Genomic DNA, 24,400 nt, shown 5'->3' with positions numbered 1-24,400 from the left:
GAAGATGATGTCCTTTCGGGCATTATCCCATTAGAAATAGTTCCTCAAATAAATACTCGCTTCGACATGGGCATGAAGAAAAAACACTTACCATATTTTACATACACGATTAACATCCATAGCAAAGAAAACGCATATCTCATTGTTTTGTGTCATTTTTTCAAGCGACTAGAAATTGGATTATCGCCAATCTTCCTCAAATGAGCTTTGGTAGGCATATCTTTTGATGTAGCGGATAAAAAGCCAACGAAAAAAGAGATGTTTGTTTTTGATGGGTAACGTAACTGGTTCACGGTTTTTTATTTGCTTTTTAAACCATTTAGCACTTTCAGTGGAAAAACCGAGCGAAAAAATGACCAAATACATCAGTGACAAAAAATTATCTGAACGAGATTTAAGTTGATCATTTTTTAATCCAATTCAAAAAAGAATGCTCCCGTAATGCCTCGATTCAAACCACATTCGCCATATTTTATGCATGCGTATTCTCCAAGGTTCTCAAAAGAATGAGTTGGACTTTTTTAATTCATACAGTTGAGGCTTTTTTTTTCTACCCAACTGGAGCAAAATCTACAGTTCATTTTGAGTCAAAAATGTACGATTAAGTTACTGATGTTGTTTTGCATTGGAGTCATCCAGAAAAAAAGTGACATATACTAACCAAGAATTGCTTTAATCGAAATATTACTATTAAAATGCAATAAACCTGCAAAAGCCTCGTTTCTATTAATATCACAATTTTTTATTCTATTATTAAATATAAATACATAAAACGTACTGAAGTCGTATTAAATTAATAAGATTCAATGTTACCCGGGATTAATTCTCAGTTACTAATATGAAAATAGAGGAAGTATATTTGTGTATAAGCAGGGGTGTTCCCACTCCATATACGCCGTATACTCTCCACATATTTTAGACATATAGCGTATACGTTCAAGATTTAAAAATTTTCATTTATAATTCAGATTCTACAGTCGCATTTCTAAATTCTCCAAAAGCAAAAATAATATATTTATGTCAACACATTTTCACTCAAATAACGTTATTTCTTTATATTTCTTAACAGTTAATAAATCAACGCCATATGATCGCATACACATATTGTGCACAATGGATTACTGGGAGTATACTCTTAGAAAAATTGACGGGAACATCACTGTGTATAAGCACCAGCCTTGGAAAAATAAGCACTGAGGTGTGAATATAATCAGCACCTTTGTTAAATAGTTACTTTTCAATAACTTCGTCCAAATAAAAATTGCGTAACTCTCGACATAAGAAGTGAATTTATTTGTTAAGATAATACTCTAAAAATACCTACACCTTTGTGCAAATTAATTGAAACAAAGTATTTTTTTTTTAATCAATTTTGAAATCATTCCACGTATTCTTCACCAATCAAATCCAAGTCGTAAAAATATGGATGGGATCAATAAATCCTTTACCTTACATCATTTTCCACCAATCAGAGGGTTTCTGAAAGTTCATGTGCAAGAACTTCTGTATTTGAAAGCTGCAGTTATGATCACGTAAGTATAGATTTCACTGTCGTCAGCTATAAATGTGACACCGCGAAAGCGTACAAAGATTGTAACTCTTTCCAAACATACACCAAAGACTTATAGAGAGGATTCAAAGAAAGTTGGCGTTAGTAATGCAACTGTGAGCCGTATTATAAAACAAAATAGAGAAACAGGATCCATACATCCAAAGCGGAGAGGGAAATGTGGCCAAAAATTGAAAACACCACCAAGAGATGCCCCTTTTCTACTTATGCAAAGTAAAAAAGACTCTCCAAAGACTAGTGCAGCACTTAATAGAGATTTAAAAGAGAATGAAAGAAATATTAGCTCATCTACTGTTCGGGTGCACCTTATTGCATCTCGTCGGCCAGCCTATCGAACTATGAAGAAACAGCATCTGACCCAACGAATGAAGAAAAAACGCTTCTTGAGGGCGTTAAAATATAAGAATTGAACTGTTGAAAATTGGAGACAAGTACTATTTAGCGACGAAAGTCATTTCATTGTCCAAGACCAAAGAATTTAACAGGTGTGGAGATATCCCAGGCGAAAGAACTTGAATCAATTTATTAAACTCCCTCAAAAGACGATGTTTTCGGGTTGCTTCGGTTACAATGGGGTTGGTTCTTTACAGCCTGTAGAGGGTATGATGCGTTCTGAGCAATATATAACTATTCGGGGGAAAAAGGTTTTACTAGAATTGAAAAAACGATACCCAGATGGAACGGGCATTTTCCAGCAGAAATGAGACCGTATCGATACGTCCAAAATGGTCAAAAACTTCATGTCTAATTACCGAATTGAGACATTGGAATGGCCTGGGAACTTTCCTGATATCAATCCAATCGAGAATCTTTGGGTTATGTGCAATAATCGCCTATTGCATAAGAACTGTTTAACTATGGAAAAGCTAATTACTGCTCTAATTCATATCTGGTACAAGAACACAAATATTATAAATTATAGTAAAAAAATTGAGGATTCCACGCCGTATCGTGTCCAAATGTCAATAAAGAGTCCTGGACATCATGTTATGTACTAAAAACTATTGATTTTATATGAATTTCTGTAAAATACCATTTGTTCTTCTCAATTTTTCGAGTTTGTTTCAATTAATTTGCACAAGGGTGTACATCTCTCCACACCCCCCCCCCCCCCCTTCCGTTCCAAATGTAAATTTTATAGCTGGTAAGCTGTTTTGAATTATTAACAACATGAATTGCAACTTGCATATTTGAGCAAAATACACTAAATATGAGAACTCGATATAAATAAGTTAGCATCGTGGTACAGTGATGTGATAGTTTAACTGCATGACATTTAATTTAATTTTACTTTTTAAAAATTAAAGCCGGAATTAATGTTTCAAAAACAATCTTGGGTATACCATTCATAGCACTAAAACAACATTTTAACAAAAATTTAAAATAGACTTCAAATACATGAAGAAAAAACACAAGTTTTAACTTTTCGTTTCATCAACGAAAAAGAAAAAGAAAATCCTTTGCTTGAACAGAAGCAGAAGGAAAAATGTAAAACCTTACATTTTTAAAGATATATCTTTTTTTAAACTTTGGCGGCCACATTGTCTAAAAGCTATTTGAATTTGATTCACTGCTTTATAAAATAAAACTAATTTTAAATGATTCGTAATAGGAATTGTTCACCGTATTTTTGACGAATGTAGAGTCCGTAACATGACACCTTTTTTTTTTTGCCGTAACTATTTAATTTACTGAATAAAATATGACAACGTATATAAAGTACAAATTGAGAATGAAAAAAGTTTAAAAAACCAGCAAACAGCTGTTTCGGCACTCTAAAATACAAGTGCCATCATCAGTGCATTAAAAACGAAGACAGGTTCACCCGACACAGTCGAGGCGAAGTGCCGAAACAGCTGTTTGCTGGTTTTTTTAACCTTTTTTCATTCTTCATTTGTACTTTATATACGTTGTCATATTTTATTCACTATGCAGTACAAAGTTTTCGACTACTTTTTATGTATTTAATTTACTGTTTGATTAGCACATTATTTCAATTTGAGTTTATGTGCTGGTGGGACAAACTCAAAATAAAATAACATGCTAATCAATCAGTAAATTAAATAGTTATAGCAAAAAAAAAAAAAAAAAAAGCCAAGTTACAGACTCCACAGAATTGTCCAAAATACCGTGTGAAATGACACAAAAAAAGGAATGGAAATCGTATTTTCTTGAAAGATTAGATTTTAATGTCGTACCATAAGACCAAGTTAGAATTTGTATGTTGGATAAAAAGTAACAGTAGATTTTATTCATGAACATTAATTACATTTCCGGAGAAAATCTTAGATAAGCACACATACAAAGTGCGTTCATTGTTTCTAATAATAAAGCTGAAAGTATATGTCTGGATCTTTGGATGTCTGGATCTCTGTTACGCGCATAGACCGTTCGGCCGATTTTCATGAAATTTGGCACAAAATTAGTTCTTGGCATAAGGATGAGTACCTTGAAACGATTTTTCTAAAATTCGACTTTGTTCTTTTTCTATTCCAATTTTAACGAGCGAATTACCATTAACATGGACGAGTAAATTAAGATAGCATATTGGCGAGAAATTCTACATCCATTATCTGCACATATACAGGCGAACCAAATGACCTTTTTATTTTCTACTACGGGCAAAGCCGTGCGGGTACCGTTAGTTCAATCATAAAATAACAGAAAAGCCAACTATTGCAATTAGCAAAAATTATAATAAAAATGATCTGTCGATTTAAGCAATCCAAGGGTTAAGAACGTCAAAAAAAAAAAACAGCCATTTTATAATATTTATTTTGAGTTTTTAGTAAATATAGTTATTCATACAATATCCCAATTCTGCCGCACATTTTAAAACACAGATCAAATTAAAATGTAAAAATATCAAAATATTGAACCAATGAGCACGTCACACGTTACTCAAAGCTGAAAAAAAAAAAAAAAAAAAAAGAGATATGAAAAACAAAAATATATTAAGGCAGAATTGCCTCCCATTTGTGTAAATATTAGGATGAGTTTCGTTTCAAACAACTTTAATGAAAACTTTATTTTTCAACTTGTCAACTCGAAGTCACTCTCCAACTTTTCCTTTTCATTTTCGCTCATATTAATTTTTATCGAAGTTGCGAAGACCAAAGAATAACACAAGCTCTGAAAACGATCTTGGAAACAAACAAGAAAAGGCCGAGTTTCATTTTTAATTTCAAATTTCAGGGCTCTTTTGTTTCCGGAATTTCCTGTTCTAAAATACCGACTTCGAATGAGCTACTATTTTCAATGTTGCCATCCCAAATGATGAAGATATTTTTAAAATCATTTATCAATTTCCTCTCCCCTCCTCGAATGAGTTCCGGGGAAAATACTTTAAAATTATTCGTGGTAAATAAACAGAAAATAATTAGATAAATATCCTCAAATACAAAAAATACGTGATTAAGTCTTACATTATAAAAATTGAAAGATTTTCAAGCACTCCTATGATAAGTCCGTGATTGTTTAGAATTTATCCTCATATATATAACAGCGAATGATCGAGTAAATCTGACGTCATCAACAATGAAACTCGCGCCACGACACGATAATTTGATAATATTTTTTGGTAATATTGGACATGCAGCGAAAGATTTTCTTTTTTACAAGGCTGAACTGAATCCGGTGACTTAACTGTTTTACTTGATAAAACTCTCGCTTTAGGAGAATGAAGAGACATAAAAATAGTCAACAATGAAGGCTACCTACTGGAGCTTAGGGTTAATCCACTGGAGTTAGGGTTAAAATTTCAATCACCAAAATATCGCCAAACAGGAAATTGCTGCGTTTAAATGTAGAAGAAATTTTTACCCGTTATACCTTAACGGGTGATTTTCTAGTGAAAATAATTCGCACATGCTGTGAGTGTGACTTTTACGTCACACCAGAAACATTTACAGTCAAACCTCCATATATCGAACTTCCACATATAAAAATTTTCTACATATCGAAATACCACAGCAAATTCCTATGTTCATTACATAGAAAAATTGTTTCTATGTATCGAAAAAATCTCTATATATCGAAAAAAAATTTCGAGACATTCGTAGATTTTTTTCCACTTCAGACTGTTTGTCTCATGAAAAATGTAAATTAGGGGAGAAAATTATGTTTACTAAAGGTTGCTATAAAACTCAAGGAATCTGGGGTTGAGGGCTGTGTAGATAGGTTGTTATTCCGTTCTGGAGTTCTTAAATTCCTTCAAGTTTATTTCAAATCTAAGTTGTAATCAGTAACATTGTAAAATCCGTTTCAAGTTATCCCTTTTGTCTCTTGATTATCATTTCTAGTCTTTTTAGACTCAGTAAAAACCATTAATTTTAGTAGATTGATTTTTTACGTTCCTCTCGATTACACTCAAAACAAAAAACCCCTATTGTTGCGAATCAAGTTAATTGCCGAAGAATTAAGATGTATGACAGCGCAAAAATGTAATTTCTGTTATTTTTTTATTTTTCAACTTCCATTTAATCCGATGCTCGTGTAAATTAGAAATTGGGTTTTATACACGAAAATTAGCTTTAATTTTAGTATTTTAGGAGATTTGTACCATAAAATAAGAGAGTTTCTATATATCGAAATTTCTATATATCGAATTTTTTTCCGGAAATTTGCTACTTCGATGTATGGAGGTCTGACTGTATTTTGTTGCTATTTTAAAAATTATTTATCTATCTCCTCTCCCCTCAAATGATTTCCGGAAAAAATAACATAGAATTGCCAAAGTTAAAACTAATTAAATAAAATCCTTAAATACAAAAGGTTCGTAATTCAGTCTTACATTGTAAAAAATGAAAGATTTTAAAGCAATCCTATGCATAAGTCCGTGATAGTTTAGAATCTGTAAAAAAAAAAAAATTCATTTGCACATGTTGCGAGTGTGATTTTTACGTCACGCCCGCAACAGTGACTTTTAGTCACAATCGCAATATTTTGAACAAAAATCATTTCACATGCAATCATTTTTGGGGAAGTCGGTACTATGGATAAACCAGCGATAGTTTAAATCTATAAAAATAATAATTTACACATGTTGCAGGCGTGACATTTACGTCACACCTGCAATATTTTCCAAAAATACTTTCAAATACATTTATTTTTTTTTTTTTTTTGCAAATTCTATACTGTATAAGGGTTGCTTTGATTCAAATATATGAAAATTAAAAACCAGATTTTAACATTCCAGGATTTAAGTGCTGATACCCAGATAAACGAATAAATGTCACACCTGCAACAATTTTAATAGAGCAAAATATTTCAACAGTCTCTCCCGTTCCATTGATTGAGGCTTGCTGTCAGGGCCGTCCGAAGAGCTGACATCACCCGGGGCGAATGTTTCCTGTAGCCACCCCCCCCCCCCAGTCACAGAAAAATCAGGTTAGTTATAAAGAAATGCATCATACGCGTGAGCGCGTCGTACTTGCATTTCTTAAATATTAATGAACACAATATTCAGAGGGCTATGGATCATATACATTATAAAGCAAGCAATGAATTTATTAATTAATACCCCAAAAGCTTTTCAAAAAATGAAAAAGTTAAAAATGCAAATGTTTATCTTGTAAAATATTACCCCACAAGATTAAAAAAAATTAAAACCAAATTAGTTACTCATATTGATCAAATTAAGAACACGAATAAATAATTTGTAAATTATAAGTAGAAAATGGGGTTTTCGAAATAAAATACATCAAAATTAAATTTCGATAGGGACTTTTCCAATAATTCTTTTCAAGAGTTGTTTGCATTTACTTGTTCCCTCTGAATACCAGCGTTTATACATGAAGAAACAAAGATTTTCTTTTTTTTTTTTTTTGCATCAAATTGTTGCAAGTTTCTATTCTACATAACTAGATTCTTGGGTGCCCATCACGAAGGGAGAGATACGGCTCAGGACTGCGCCATTGCAATTATTGGAAGGAGCGTTTTCAAGTAAGACTTCGCTTCGTTACTTGGTGTTTCAAAGCATTTGAGCGGGGATCCCATCACCCCACATTCGTAATGAATTTACTAAACAAAAATATATTACCTAATTTCTCGTTTTACTTATACTTTTAAAGCCAAGAGCTAAGCCGACAGTACCGAACCGTCACAAACTGAAAGATTTTTGGAACTGGCTCGCAATAAATCAAAATGATCATTCTTGGTTTAAAATGCACATTAGTTTGTGAAGAAGAAAAAAAAGTATATGTATCAAAGCGTTATTTTGCTTGTAATTTCAATGTAGAATGTATATTTTTTTTTACGCCTTCTTTCGAATGTATTTAAGGTTCTATTCTTAAAAAAGAATTAAATAGTAACCACTGAATTACTGAAAATAAAAAATTCAGGGCCATGTTAAGGCAAGAGCACATGGGGCACAGGCTCTAAAATCATATTTAACCGTCAATATCTTTTCTTTCAATGCCATTTTCTTATCACTTTGTAACACACTCCACCATTTGAAATTAAACAAAAACAGGGTGGAACTAGAAAAAACAAAGTTCCCCGACTTTTCCCTGATTAGTTCACCAAATTTCCCTGATTTATGTTACCAATGACAATAGTTTCCTTTCTTTGCCCTACCTGAAAAGCATTGCAAATTAAATAAAATGCAGTGTTTAAAACGGTTTAAGCTGTAAATTAAAAATATATTTTGAAAAGATGTTTTAGTTTTCTTTCTTTCTTTTTTTTTTTGGTAAAAATTGTACATTAAATTATCGACAGAGAAATATTGTAAGAAATTTAAAAAACAAATACTTTACGTCCAGGAACCAGTTAACATAAGAATTCTAAGAAATTATTAAAACCACTCTTAAAGACATATCTAATTATGATAAAACTAAAATATTTAAATGGAAATAATCTTGAACTGAATTTTCAAGCAGTATAATTATTGCTGCAAGAATAAAAAGTGACAATTAAAGTATAGAAGTAATGTAGTTTTACTTAAGTAAATAATACTGCCCTGTGCAGGAAAACGCGCAGTATCTTCAGAAATTAGTTTTCGAGATATTTGAAGAAATGTGTGGTGCATTCGGTACTAACAATAGGAAAATATTGGAATCAGACGTTTTTTTCGCGCCTCTTTTTCAGCGAAAACCAAATAAGCGAGTATGTACAGTAAAGATAACGTAGATTTGCATAGATGACAAAAATGCAAAAACTGGAAAAAGTGCAGTTTCTGCCCTTTACTTGCTCACGGCAGAATAGACCTACTTATGTAAAGCAAATTGAAATCTTTTCAACAACCAATCATATTGAACTATTCTCTAATCAAGAACTTAGGTTTTAATGAATGAATACAGCATTTTAACTATTACAAATGATAAAAATATTTACTTAATGTACACAACTCAATTTCAAATGATTTCATTATTTGTCGAAAAAAAAAGCATAAGATTACTTTAATAACAAACAACATTGAAATGCAAAAACAATTATTAATTTCAAAATGTATATGTGTATGGTTTTAAAATAGAAGAGTTTTAAAATCTGGAGAAAAAAAACCCTTTGTGTAATCTCAAGTGAAAGCGAATGATACCCATGGCGAAACAAAAAAAAAGAATTTGATTTTAAGTCAAAATTCAATTTTAGCAATTAAATTAAAAACGCCAAATGATAACTTTTAAGTGTTTTTTTGATGCATTAATTTAAAAAACGAAGATTCTTTCTTGAAATTGTGATAACAGTGTGCTAATTACTTCAAGACAATGAGTAAAAGCAAGTGAGCAAAGTCATTAATAACGGTTTCCTCTTAGCCTCTAGTGTTGGTTTATTTTATGCAGCATGGAATGCGTGAAGGAAAATTCAAGCTAGGTAAAATATAAATAACTCTACAGACACAGAAGCAATCTTAGGAAGCTCATCCAAAAATTGAATACTTTGACCTTGAGGAAAAAAGATGCACCAATATGCGGCACTGTATAATCGCACCACATTAATTTTACTTTTTTAAAACAAACAATTGGTAGAAAATTCGTAGGGAATCAAAGTACTTCATTTTGCACTGCCTGGGGGAGCAGAATATTTTCGTGCACTAGGAAAAAATAGAGAATCAATGTAACGATTCACTATTTTGAATGAGAGGTTCGCGGAGCCCCGTCATTTCTTGGCGCCCGGGGCGACTGCCCCCCTCTTCGGACGGCCCTGCTTGCTGTCGCCGTACAACTCCAGATGTTATAGCAAAAAGTTTTTCTCAATATGTTTTATACAACAAAAAAGTTTGAACATCATATTTAAAATTTCAGGTGATAGACGTTTTCATTCATATTTTAACGGTATTACTTTTTTCAATCAGTCACCTCTATTTAAGACTTTATTTCCAAGCCCGCTTAAATTCGCCGCTTTTTATACCTTTTGTGAAACAAAACTTAGCAATTGTTAAGAGTTTAGGAAAAGTTGTGGGAGTACCACAACTGTATCCGCATGTTGTTTCCCATGCAACATGCAAGACGTTGAAATGGAATGGTAAGCAATTTCAGATTGCTAGTTTTTAGAACATTTATCATACATAGGCGTGCGAACGGCGGTCACCAGGGGTACTGCGGTACCCTCATTAGCTCAAAGGAAGAAAGGAAGGAAAGGGGAAAAAATAAATAAAAATGAGGAATAAGCAAAAATCATAGAAAACAATAATTATTGCGGGGAGGGGGAGGAATTGAGTGGTAATTGTCTTCCTTCTGATAACCTTAAATGACGGACCTGGATGCAGTGGTCAAGACCAACAGTGGTATTCCCATTACTGAAGCTCTGCGTTCGCCTCTGTTTATCAAGCAACGTTTTAGAATGTGACGGTTTCAAAAGAAGTTTGATTCCTGACATACATTAAGCTCTGAGAGAGACAGGGAGGAGGGGGGGGGTGACGTAACCTCACATCTATAGTCAAAAGGGGGTGCAGAGCCCTGAAAGGTTGAGAACCCATGTGTTTGATGAATTTAGCTACATCATCAACAGACGGTTAGTTTCCAACAAACATTATAGTTTTTTACCGCCGCGTCTCGTGCGAAATATTTGTCATGCGTGTGCGATCAGAAAAGCAAAAGGTTAGTGTAATTGAAATAAAGCATAGAATATTGGGGGAACTAAATAAAAAAAAAAATTAAAGAAATAAAAAGAAAAACTTTAAAAGGCCTTAAAGTTGAGAAAAAATAATCATACATGAAGCAATTTAATTTAAAATGAATTATTATTAGTCTACGCCCATTTCGGGTCACTAAACACCACAGCCCAGTCAGAAATGAGCTACATAATAAACTATTTGACAAAACAAATGCAACTTAAATGTAGCAAAATAAAATTTCTAAACTTTCAAACACACACACACCACATTTTCCTTTTGTACTATATAATCTTACAAGATTTCAAACATTTTTTCGCTGCATAAAACATTACAATCTAGAAAGAACACTTCCACCAATTTTTAAAATATAGCTTCCAAAATGTAACTTCAGAATTATTGAATCATATTGCCAACTTTCATCTGTTCGTAAAACAGAGAGTAGAAAACTTATAAAATTGTCAGGTGAGTTCGACACCGTGCCTACCATAGTTGGCGCAAACCTAACCTTTCAGAGTCGTAATGCTGTGATTAGAATCATTTTATTATTATTATGTTTTTATTTATTATTTTTTTTTTCAATGCCCAATATACTAAAAAATTCGAAAACGGCGCCAAAGTTACGCATAAATGACTGTAATCAGGGCTGCAGGAATTGGAGTCTGGAGATGAAGGTTTAAATTTTCAAGAGTTGGAGTCAGTCATTTTTCCTCAAAAACCCACTGTCCAGCAGGGGTGGCCAATTAGGGGGAGCGGAGGAAGAGGGGGTCATGGGCACAGAATGCGCCATTAAAAATTTTTAGGGGGTGTTTTGAAGGGTATTTTTTTACTTTTGGGGGGCTTCATGATATTTAGAGGGGGGCGGCCTTGCTCTTAGGGGGTGACCACCCCTGCTGTCACTGTTGCGGAGTTGGAGACTCGATAATTCCCGGAGTCAGATATTACTTCCGACTCCCACAGCTCAAACTGGAATAATGCCAACAGTTTGTCACTGCAAGAATACAGATACTCCCATCAATCAATATGAAGGAAACGAAATCACGTAACTGGATTGGCGTTTGGCAAAGACATTGGTATTCCTCAAGAAGTACTTAGGAAGCTGTTCAATCCGGTTCCCGGGTATTCCATAAGAAACGACAAGTTTATCACTTTTTCAGAGGTCGCGTCAGGTTTAATTAATCAAAGCCACTCGTGTCTCCACGAAGCAGTAAGTTCAATTACGAGGGGAATTTTCGGGCAAGGAAGGAGCTCGTAAAATTATGATTGCCAACAATAATTGGTAGGTAATTCCAGAGCGAAGAGGAAAGATGGAGATCTTATTATAGTCAAATTCGAAAAACTACAAAAATAGATTGAAGTGCAATTAAACTATTATCCATTCCCCCATCACAGCGAGAACACTTTTTTTGCGTGTGCATAGGATTTAGCTATTACGCAGGGATGCCCACCTAGGGGGGGGGGGGGGTCATGACGCAGACTGCACCATTGAAATTATTATGGGGTTGTTTTGAGGGGTACTTTTTTTCATTTTTAGGGGAGGCTCTTGGTCCCGGGGGGTTGGTCTTCCGCAAAATTTAGGGAGGAGGTGCGCCCTTGCTCTCGGGGGACGGGCGCCCCTGTATTATGACTGTCGGAATTTTACTCATGGGTCAATCCATAGTATTTAGCTGTTTAAATGCCCCGTAAGTAACGCTAAATCCTGAAGTAATTTGTATTCTTTTCAGCGTAAGTGTACAAATGAGAGTAAAAAATAATAGAATACTTCCTTTATCCGTATTTTTACGATGAAAAAAAAATTTCAGTATGTCGAGATTTTGAGACACTTCACTGCAAAATACTGTGAAATTATCCTAATTTTTTGCGAAAAATTAAGTTCTAAAGCGACATAAGATTGCAATTATAATGGAAAAGTTATTCAAGTACGAAATTATATAGACGAAATTATAAATTCAGACCTTTTAAGGAACAGATTTTAAACCTGATGAATAATAATTAAATTTCGTATAATGTATGCTTTGTTACGTATTTTACGAGAACATTCTTTCATCGCTTAATATTAACGAGATCTCGTAACTTTTTGAGTAAAACGTTTACGTTTAGACGATCTTTACAGTTGTGAATAGCGAATTTTTTGCTATCGTGAGATCTGTCACGTTTTTTGCATTAACAATATCTAAGCGTGAGGTTTGGTGCAGGCAATCCCAACATTACATTTCTTGTGCAATTCAAAAAATTTAGCAAATTACAGTAGGAAAAATTCGAATGATTTTCGTCTTCTTTATTTACATCAATACAACTGAAACAGTACCCTGAAGCGGAAAGGGCAAATTAGACGGGTCACAGTTCGACTAAATGAAAAAAATAAAAGACTATTAAATAATCACTTGTCCTTCTTCACCTCAAAAAACAAATTAAAGACTGCACAAAAAGGCATAAATAAGTAAAAAGTTAAAAAAAAAAGGTTAAATTAATTTGAATTCTGAAATTCTGAATTCAAATTATGTTTTTCGCAATCAAGAGCTGCGGGTTACGTGTGTATAGTTGTTTATGTGTAGGTTTGAGTGTTTGCGTAGACCTGTGTGAATGCACGTTGGCGTGTATGTGTTACAGGCTTATGTGTGAGTGTGTATGTGTATGCGTGTGTAACAGTTGCGCCTCTGCAGAGGACGGTGGGGTTGAAAAAGGAACCAAACATCAACACTGTTAAAACTACAGGATGCATTCGGCACCTTTCAGGGGAGAAACGCTTGTTCACTAGCGGCACCCAATACGGAGCCGAAATCGCACCTCTAAATAGGGTGAAAAACAGGCACCTTTTAAAAACTAGACAGCCGGAGTGAAAAAAAGGATCCTTCGGAGAGAGAAATGGCACCCTTACTATAGATCCTCCTCCCCCCTCCCCCGTATTGTGTGCGTTTTTGAATACAGTTGTGTATTTTTTTTTCTTTTCTTTTTTTAAGTTTTGTTTTGATTTATGATATTCTACGTTTTGGACATTTTTCACATTGAACTCGGTATTGGAAATGATTAAAACATGTAATTACAGCATTTGATCATATTTCAGAGTTTTCAACATAGTTAAGAAGTGCTCATAGCGTTAATTCATCTGATCGTGCTCTAACTCAGTGTTTCTCAACCTCTTTTGACCCACGGGCGCGGTAAAAGCAAATGAGAAACTTTGCGGACCGGTGAAATCTTTATCGTTTTCTTAAAAAATCATAAAATAAATAATATGAATAATAACTCTGGGGTCGTTAAAAACATGTGAAAAAATTCAGGGTTCTGGTGTTTTTTTACAAAAAGTAATGTTAAGAATTAATAAAACAATAAATATCTACCCCTTCACTTGGTATCAAAGATCTGTCACAAATACGTTATAATTTAAAAACGAGTAATTATTTAAAACATGTGAGAAATTATACATTTACTAAAACTTGGCGTATTCCGAAAATGAAGCATAGCTGTACTTATGGATTATTTACATGATGAGCCAAAAATATTCAGGGATATTACAATTACGGAAAAACAAAATCGTTTCATAAACGTTAATCAAGAGTAACAAAATAAAATGCACATAAAGTTTTTCAACAGTTAAATAAAAAACCAAAAGAAAGTTCTAACGCTATCGAGGACCGCTAACAGGAAATGATTCTAACACTTGAATGAAAAAGCAAAAAAAAAAAAAGAAAAAAAGAGCTAGACTGAGAGAGATTTTTTTTTCGCTAGCTTTCTGTTATAATCTACGAAGCACAAGAAACATTTTTATTAAGGTTCTCTTGGTGATTAATAAAAGCTGCTTATCGAGTATTCAAGAAAGTAATGACAGATATTTTTAGTAGCGTTTTGAATGACGGAAATTTCACGATAGTAACGGTAAACGGGAACTAGAAGACTAACGGTTACTGAAAAGCAATAAATGCACTTTAGACACTTAACTATGTTTGAAAGCCCTAAAAGCTACAAAGTGATCAAAAGCTGTACTTACTTGTAATTTCGGATAATTAATCCTAGAAAAGTTGTGTTTTAATCCAGTAGTGTACTTCATTCAATGTGAAAGACACAAAAACGCAATCATCATTTGTCCGCCATATTGAGGTGGTTGAATGTACGTCTAAGGAAAAAAGCGCATGCGCAATGAGTCTTTCTGCGATTGCATGCTGTTTTGGCTCCTCTGCTCTATTTTCTGGCCTGCACCTTCAGGCACTATGCTTTCACCTTAGAGGGAATATTTTCACTCGTCTGGAACCCATGGTTTTAACAGTGAAGGACGGTCGAGCGAAAACAATTAGCAATCGTGATTGTTCGAAAATTCCGCCAAAATGAAGCTGCAGACTTTATGAATTAATTTGTTGAAAAAAATTTTTTCATTAATTTATCTATTTATGGTTGTTAACTTCAACAATTTTAAAAAAATGTCGTGAATTATTGTATTTTACATCTCTTGTATTATTACGTATTATTATTCGCATTACTTGATAATTTTATTTCAAAATGATAGATGAATTTTTAAAAAGTAGGCAAATTCTATTTAATTTGTTTTTTAATAGAACTATTATATGAAGATTTTTTTAATGCACATTTTATTTCTACGTTTTTCATCAAGAATAAAATCGAAAACTGTCAATATTAAACATCCATACTAGTTCAAGTGCTGAGACAGAAGGGGCAGGGACATTTTTCTTTCAAAAAGGCTCAACACATTACAGTTAAGAGAGCGGGTAATACATGAAAGAAGAAACACAGTAAATCACATTTGAAGACTGAAACGGATAATTAATTATACACATGGCTTAATATTTCTATGTGTTAAGAAAATATTTCGTAAATATTTCTCAAAAATGTTATAATTATTCGCAACAAAAACTTAAGTTTACAAAAAAAAATTATGCCGCTCATGTGTAAATGACTGTTTATTAATATTCACTTCACCCATTTTTGCCCGAAAGGTTAGTTTTAGAGAGGCTCCGATAAGTTGAAGCTTGTCTTTGACAATGTTTACTTTTTCTGGAGAATTCAGTGAAAAAAAAGTAACAGTAATTTCCACGGATTTGAGTACTACGAAAATAACCAAACACAACTCAGCATTAATCACTGCTCCCTATTTCCCCCAAAAGAAGTAAACGTTGCCAAGGTCAAGTTTCAACTTATCAGAGTTTCAATACATGACTCTAAAAATCTAGAACGTAGCTAAGCTGAAGAACAGATGTCTAGTAAATTACCTTGCATGGAGGGGGTAGGGATTTATTACTACATTGAAGTTGCATTTTCCACGTGAAAATACTTAAAACTAACAAGGAAGTCTACGAAAATAAGAATTAACTTTTAAGCTAAGCATAACTCGAAACTTGGACAGGGCCGACGAGAGGCCATGTCAGTCTAGTTGGAAACTACCGGCCCGGACCTTTGGGCGGCCCAGTTCGGAATCAAAGTAGAGTAAATCTTATGAGTTTAGGGCGGAGAGGAAGGGGACCCAGCGACCACACTGACAAGGTGCCCGCCTTGACTCTCGGCGGCCCTAAACTTGAATGATGAATATTAGTGAGAACATAAAGAGCCTGAAGTAATTCTGAGTATCATCACGTGCTCTCACCAAATGAGTTAATCAAATCATAAACAATTGATGAAAGAAAATCAAATTTCGACGCGGAACGTTACCATGTTACGATTTATTTTCTTTTCTTGCCCAGACAACCTGTTTCTTCCTACTCGGGGGCTAAAAGTAGGATGTGCAGACGATGATTAACAATCGAAAGAAATTACAGCAACGTCTGAGGAATGTCCTCGAGGTGTTGTTGTTCTAATCGTTTGGCGATATGACCCTATGAAAAAAGGATTATTTTTCTGTCTGTTTTGAAAGGAAAAAAAATGGCGCCTTAGAACACTTTCGACCTGGTCAATGGGCGGAGTTTGAATATAAGAAAACGCCTATTAATTAGATTACGTTTTTCACAACAATCTCACCAAAAATGAAAGAAAACAAAAAAGGAATAATGCCATGATGTAAATATTTACATGTACGACAAACTTCTACATATGCGTAATTGCTAACAACTAAATTTACCATGTTTTATGCCTTTTTTTTTCTTTAATATACACTGTCAACATCGTGCAAAAAAGTTTGGTTGACGAGGAAAAATGGAAAACTGAACTTCTCAACGAGCTATGAACGATTATTATGCATCTTTGTTTTTTAAACACTTCGCTTTTAATTTAAGTACAATGAATTAGATGCCCGAGCAAGCTCTAATTCAAACCTTGCCTATTGTCTTTTTGTAGCCTCAGTACTAGAGAAAGCAACAGTAAATTCTTAGCAACAGTAAATTCTTAGTCTGGCATTTATTAGCTTCCTATTTTCAATCAAAACTACGGTTGAACTCTTTGTTACATAGAAAACTGAACTTTAATTTCGGAAATTCGGTAAAATTGCCCTAAAAGTGCTTTAAAATATATTTCATTTCAAGAATTCAAGAAAGGTTTTCTACAATTAACATGTGTACAACACAAATAATAACAGATTAATCTACGAGGTGTTTTGCTCTTAAGGAGTGATTTGATGTTTTTAAAAAAGAGCTATTTTTATAGCAATTTTAATTTTCTTACATCTACTTTTCAACATAAAGGCACTTCTTATATCGTAGAACTTTCCTTTGGAATACATCCTTACAAAAGTGTGCCATCAGTGTGCTAACCACTACATTGGAAAGTTTTAAGTATTGTCAAAGTGCTGACCATTTTAATGCTTGTTTCAGTGAAGGGGTAGCGATGCACTCTGCACTAGCGTAGTCCACTAAATTTACCTTCTCCGAAAGGGTTACCCTAGTGTTAAAACCTTCTGGGGAAAGGAATCACTATGTAGATAAATCACTTCATTAGCTATTACCAACCCTAACCTAGGATTTTCTTGCGGATGGACTCTACCGCTCCTCTTTTGCATTTCTGCATGATAATCACTGGGCGAAAAACAGGGTTGCAGAATCGGAATCGTGGACTAGGGTCTGATTTTAGGGTAAAGGAATCGGAGTCAGGATTTGGTAATTTTTTCTCAAATCTGCAACTTTGGCAGTGCTTGTGGAGTCAGAGTCGGACTGGTTTTGGGGTAAAGGAATCAGAGTCAAAGGTTCTAAAATTCCTGGAGTCGGAATCTGTCATTTTCCCTCCGACTCCGCAGCCCTGGCGAAAAACCAGGTAAAAAGGGTGATGTATTTGTTCTCAGATGACAACATGGGCAACATAAAATATTTGACCATAGGGTCCAGACCTCTCACATCGCATTTGAGTTTTTTTTTATTGCTCCAAGCAAAGGTAACATTAATTTTAGTTTTAATAAATGAAAAAATATTTGTTTTCTCTCTTTCTTCCCCTGAAAAATCGAACTGTATATGAACATAATTTGTTCGATAATGATGATTTTATGTCGCTGTTTTTATTTTTAATTATGGGAAACTTAAATACATTCATTTTTGTGCTTTCTGGTGCTGTAATTAAGTATTAGTTATAAATAAATTGCCAAGTAATTTTTCAATATTTTTAATAATGCTTTTTGTTCCCGATAATTGATAAAAACAAAAGAATATGTTTGGATGCGTGTTGGAGTATGATATGAGAATGGTGAACTTTCGATCCTGAACCCCCCCCCCCCCCTCTTGAAAAATTCCTGTGTACGCCACTGATTTACAGCGCTTTCGACATCCACAAATTCTTTTCATTACACGCTTTTTGTATGAAGAAAACAAATCACGCCGCACATTTCACAACAGTACGAAATGAGAGTATCTACAAAGAAATGTAAACGCTAACGAACACTTCCACACTGGCGTCTATGAAATAGCAAATTGGCAACAGAAGAAAAAAAACTCCAAAATCTTCAATAAAAATCACATGAATTTGTAGTCTACCTATTAATAAATATTATTTCTTAAATTTTAGCTCCGTTTCATCCGTTAGTATTTTTAAAACGATAAATCATTATTTTTTTTTGTAAATTAAAAAGTATAACCATAGCACATAAACTTTAAAAATTTTGCATGTAGGTACCCGCCCATATGCGGAACGCGACAGCAGCACTACATATTCAGAAATTGTTATAAACTTAAATAACACGCTTCGTACATACAGAACTCTAGTATCAAGTGCAGATCTACGGGTAGTGATCCCACCCTCCCCTCCCTTAAAGAGAACAAAAAAAGCCTAAAACAGCATTTTCGGAACTTAAAGTTCTGAAATTTACTGGGGAGGAAATAGAAGCTCAATCCGCTCTTTTCTTACTCTGACACTCAAGAACGTTGTAATAAACTACCAATTAAATATTACCTGAGTGAATCAGTGGAGCAGCCAGGAGGGGGGACACCCCACAGAGCTATTGGTTTTTAACATAAATGCAAATTCTAATATAGTAGTTTATGCACATGAAAGGTTTTTTTTTTTTAAATCCCCTTCAAAAGGTATTTTTCATCAAAAAATACCCTTCAACGGACATTTTTGATCCAAAAAGAAAACCCTCCAGAAGGTATTTCAGGTTGCGCTAGAGGAGTGAATACAAATTAATGTAGTAGTGATTGCTAGTTTGTAATCATGAATTATTTTTGCAAAAGTTTCTAGTTCTTTTGCACATCTGATCGGAGAACAGGTAGATTTCCAAGTCATTGATCTCTAATATAGGTATCACAAGATACTAAAAAGAGACGTCTGTAGGCATCAAAGGCACTTAAGGATGAGCTCGAATCATGTAATGACCCAGTAAGAAATGATTGAAAAACTAATTTTACCAACTCTAAAAAATGACATTCGCTTCAGGTCGGTGATAAACTGCTTTAAGGAGGCGACCAAACGTCTTCCATCTTGGATTCAAATTAGACTGATGGATGATTGATCTCTGCTTTTTGATTCCCGATGCAAATATGTTTCCGCATGAACTGGGAACACCTGCGAGTTGATTCTCGATTTCCGCATCATATCAGGACAGGTATTTATTTCTATGAGAGCATTTCAGTTTAGGAAAACCATCAAGACCAATAACTTCAGTCAGGGTAGTTTCGCTGTGTGACTTTTACAAAGCACTGGTGAGCAGTGGCGCACACAGAAGGGGTGTCTAGGGGATCCGGGCCCCCCTTCTTATCACCCTCGATTTCTCCGCCCCCCCCCCCCCCGATTGTCTATAATCCTCTATTTACAGTAGTTATCTTACCATGTGCACTGGTAATTCCACGAGAAAAAGTCAATAATTCTTTCATTACTTGTATTTCATGTTTTTACATGACTATGTAATGCGAGTAGTCTCTCGATGCAGCGTACATCCGGTTTGATTTTTAGTTGTTAAATATAATTTTAAAATTATGCTGAAAAATAAGAAAAAACTCCCGTAAGAAAGCAAGTCACATTATTGTGTTTTGTGAAAAATATACGTTAAGATAAAAAGCAAAATACTCTGGAAGTGAACGAATTAAAATGATTTATTTTGTATCAAATTCCTAATGTGACTTAAAGTTACCCTAAATGGCGAGATATTCGGCTAATCACTCGTTGTTAAATGAATTTAAAAAATACTATTTCTTAATGTTGGAAAACTATGGACAATGGTTTAGAATCAAATTTCATTTCAATAAAAAATTCATATTCTTGTACTGACATAATCGCATGCCATACATTGACAATAAATGGGACTTCGAATTTATTGAAAAATTATATATCTATTTTGTTTATGGGGTTTGGCCACGACTAAATTTAAGGTAGATAATTCGCACCTTGCCACGTTTTCAGCCGATGTTAAATCGTTCCGGATAGACTAGCCATTGGTCAGTTGACCTTGCGACGTGGTCTATCGTTATTAAACTGTTCCAGATAGACTAACATTCTATAAAGTTTATAGAAAATGCAACATTTTAATGCTTTTTCTGCTGTTATTTAGGAAAATACTAATAAAAACTTCACTCGAACCTATTTTTATGAACTTTTTTTTTCCAGACAAATTTTGATAAAAAGTGCAAGTTTCGTGGAGTCCTTGAATGTTCTCTATGTAACCCTGGGGTTCCACGGAACACAATTTACGCTTTAAAGAATGAATGGGAAATTTTAGAAGAAATCGTGGCTTCAAGCTACCGAAATGACTCGACAGAAAGAAACAGTAATGATTACCCCCTAAGAACCCACCTGGCTGCAGGTGAATTACCCCACGTTGAGAAACCTAATTTGAAATTACTCACGGAGATTCACCACTTAAACGCTTTGAGGTAAAGACCTACCCATAACCCCTCTTTCTCAACAGTATCTGTTTGAGAGATAGAGGCGCAACTGTCACTTTGATGTCAACTGTCTGTACAGAACAATCAGGTCTCTAAAAAGCCCTATGAGCCAATCACTTGGGATGGAAGCCCACAAGTGGCCATCAAGGGCATTAACTATTCTTAACGCTTTTGGATGGATTATCCCAAGCAGACTGCCGGTGGGGACGGGACGACAGAACAGTGGACACCTTTCGTTTGATTGATGCAAGTCTTTTGTGCACCTCTAGAACCAAGCTCGGTCCAAACTGCATTCTCTAATCCCTCTTTTGTCGTCAAATGTCCTCCGAGGTGTTTCTTTCTGCAAGTCCCAGACACCTTGGTCCCTTAGATATAAGAAGCTATATATTAGGATGCCAAAACAGAGTTAACATTTTCTTTGAACTTCCGAAAAGGGCATTTGAAGGTTATCCAAACGGATAAATTATAGTTTTTCTCATTGAAGGCCTATTTGAAAGCAAATGACAACTGCTACGCACTTGGTGGGGGGGGGGGGGGGGATATTCTTAGTTTGCTAAACACAAAAACCTTAATTTTAAATCACTACAGAAACACTTTTCCAAAAATTCTTTGAACATTATTTTGTACACGGCAGTATAAAATGGCCTATGTTGCTTTTTCAATTTAAGTTTAACTTTTTGCTTTCAGTTGTTATTGTGATTTGCTGACTAGCTCAAAAATTTTGGAACAGTAAAATGGCAGGAACAAAGGTTTTAAGTGCTATGTCCCCCTTCTCCCGAATACCAAAATTTAGACTTATAAAAAGTTGCACATTTGGAATCGTTAACTTTCTAAAGAATGTTTTTCAATAATCGTTGGTCCAGCGGTGTGAGAGGCCTTGTTTAACATTGAATTCGTAAGAGTTTCATAATCCTTCAAGTTGTTTTCTAGAGGTTCAACGCCCCCCCCCCCCCAACACACACACACACAGAAGGGGTGAATTTACCGCCTGGGGTGCAAGAGCCTCGGTTTGCTCCCCCTAGATTCGGCACTGCTTAACTTAAGAACTACATAATTAGTTCAAAGTTCGTTAAGTGGAATTGTTTAATAATCATTTCTCATACAATAACTTGAATCAAGCAAATTTTCGCATAATTATTAAATATATAATTGCGCTGCATAAATATTGGTCCCAGCCAAAGGATATTTTCGATTTTAAGAAATTTGGTGACTAGAGAAAAGCACGTTAGCCACTTGCAGTTCAAAGCAATGTTGATTGATTGTATGAAATCGTGCAAAAATCTAGAATTTAAATTCTTTTTTAAAAGCGGCACGAAATACTCTTAAATAAACTTGTATATTAAAAAGTATTATACGACATGATTACAACGTTTTTACTTTACTACTTTTTGTCATATTCCTAAGGCAGAGCGATGCCAGCAGGCGCCTCATTTAGGAAGGTCCAGGAGGAGGCAATTGACCCCCCCCCCCCTTTCCAAAGCAATGTATTTCCATTCATGAGGACATACATTGAGTATATACACTTTGACCCTTACTGTATTTATACAAATATAATAAGGGCGATTATAACCAAAAAAAACTCCACCCATAAGGTAATTTCTGGTTGCGATACAGACCTTAAGTTGTTGAATGTCTAGTTTTGAGGAAAAAAGTAAATGGTCACCTTCTCTTCTGAGAAAGGACAAATGAAAAAGTTGAATGGTTGTTTTCACGTAAACTAAAGGTAAAATTACTAATAAAAACACTAAAGATCAAATCATCAATCTCTTGGAATTGTATCGCAGTGAAACAAAGTTGCTTACCCACGCCCTCTTTTGGAGAAAATATTTAAAAATTGTAACTGAAGTGCGGAAGACGGCCAACAAATAATAAAATATCGGCCTTCACAGTTCACGATATGTCATAACAATTATTAATTGTTTTCAAGTATAAAATTTTTTTTAGAGTTAATTTTGAATGAACTAATTTTTTTTTTGAAAAAATTGCTATTGTATTATTAAATGTAGTGAAATAAAAAGTAACAATCAAATTAGTATACATAAAATTAAAATAAATATATTTTGTTATTTCTAATGGTCTTACGTTAATTTAAACCGCTTTTTTAAACTTTTTTTTAAAAATAGTTTCAAAATTAGGGACTGAATCTGAGTAGGTCGTCAAAACGGCGGAAATTTCAAAATCAACCTGCAACTACAGGTATGTTTTCTTTGACGACGCGCACAAAAACTAGCCTGATATTAAAAGTCTCTTTTGGATACCACAGAACGAGCGGCAAAACTCACAGTGGGTGATCCCCAGCTGTGTTGTCATGTAAGTTGTTGTAAGATGAAAAAAGATAAGTTTTTCCACGATTCAAAACTGGATACCTGCATTTCATGTACAGCAATTATTTATAATATTATGCTCCACAAAAGAAAATGTAGTTTAAATTGACTGATGTTTCCTAGATTTCCTAGTAATAATGATGTCAAACATTTGAAGATATTTAAGTTCTTTGGAATATCACAAGAAAAAGATAAATGATGAAAGCTGATTGAAAATACTTTAACTTGCTGCAATGAATCATTGAAACAAATCGCAAAGTGCTATTTAATACGATCTAAAATTTAATAGGTTCAATGACATTTCATTCGTACCTTAGTGTAGCATCACGCGTCAGCACAGGTGACTTTTTTTTTAGTTCTAATTCTAAAAGGAATAATTTCAATTTGGTTTTGAAATTTATGCAAAAAAATGCATACGGTACATCAAATGCCCATAAAAATAAAGAGTGATTTGGAAAAAAATTGTATATACGTTTAACTTTCTTGACAACCAATTAAATCGATAAAAAAGTATAAATAGTTGAAACAAGGCAACGACATTCAAAGGCATCCGCCCACCGTCTTCGGAAAACATTCCACAACAAAAGATTCAATTCCCAAACCATCTAAGAATATCTGAGAAAAAATTTACAACAGCAAAAATTCCAATCGCATCGGACTTAAAATAACGAAATAATTCTTGTACTTTCCACGTTTTGATCCGGCACTTGCCCGTGATGCCAACCCATAAATCTCAAAGGTCTATTAAATCTGTCATATTTATATCTGGGCTTCTATCAAAACAATTCTTTGCGCTCATAAATCGGAGGAAAATAAATATTTATACACAAATGCGAGAGAAACTCGGATATTTACAGAGGCGCCATCTGACCTTTTTAAAAAGAAAAACATTTCTCACCTCTAAGAAAACAGCTTCCTTGGAAGAGCAGCGGTGGCAGCGGCGGGGACAACAAACGAGAAATTTCAGACGATCGACCTTCAACTGTCGGTCGCAGTTTGACTGACAGTTTCATTGGGGCATTGACGAGCAACGCCCTCTGGTGGCACGCACTTCATTCAATTACACGCGCACAGGCAGCGGATAAGTTTCTTCGAAACCACGACGATTTTCACGAACGAAATAATTATGGAGATTTTTTTTATTTCGTTCTACTGTTTTGATTGGCAGAAGAGAATATATCCAGTGAGTGTTCCGAGTGATCGGTTCGTCGTCGAACAA

The 24,400-nt window shown here is 34.4% G+C and overlaps 1 protein-coding gene across 1 annotated transcript in view; it reads right to left on the bottom strand.

Annotated features, from left to right (window-relative positions):
• Positions 1 to 24,194, bottom strand: part of LOC129226023 (protein tiptop-like) — a 29,014-nt gene extending 4,820 nt beyond the window's left edge. Inside the window, 1 exon segment of the mRNA XM_054860597.1 lies at positions 24,053 to 24,194. Coding sequence (XP_054716572.1) covers positions 24,053 to 24,194 — 142 coding nt within the window.
• Between the last annotated feature and the right edge of the window lie 206 nt (positions 24,195 to 24,400).

This window comes from Uloborus diversus, chromosome 7 (genome assembly GCF_026930045.1).
Source record: "Uloborus diversus isolate 005 chromosome 7, Udiv.v.3.1, whole genome shotgun sequence".
Classification (NCBI taxonomy): domain Eukaryota; kingdom Metazoa; phylum Arthropoda; class Arachnida; order Araneae; family Uloboridae; genus Uloborus; species Uloborus diversus.
Note: the sequence above shows the minus strand (reverse complement) of the source record. Positions and strands in the feature narration are given on the sequence as shown.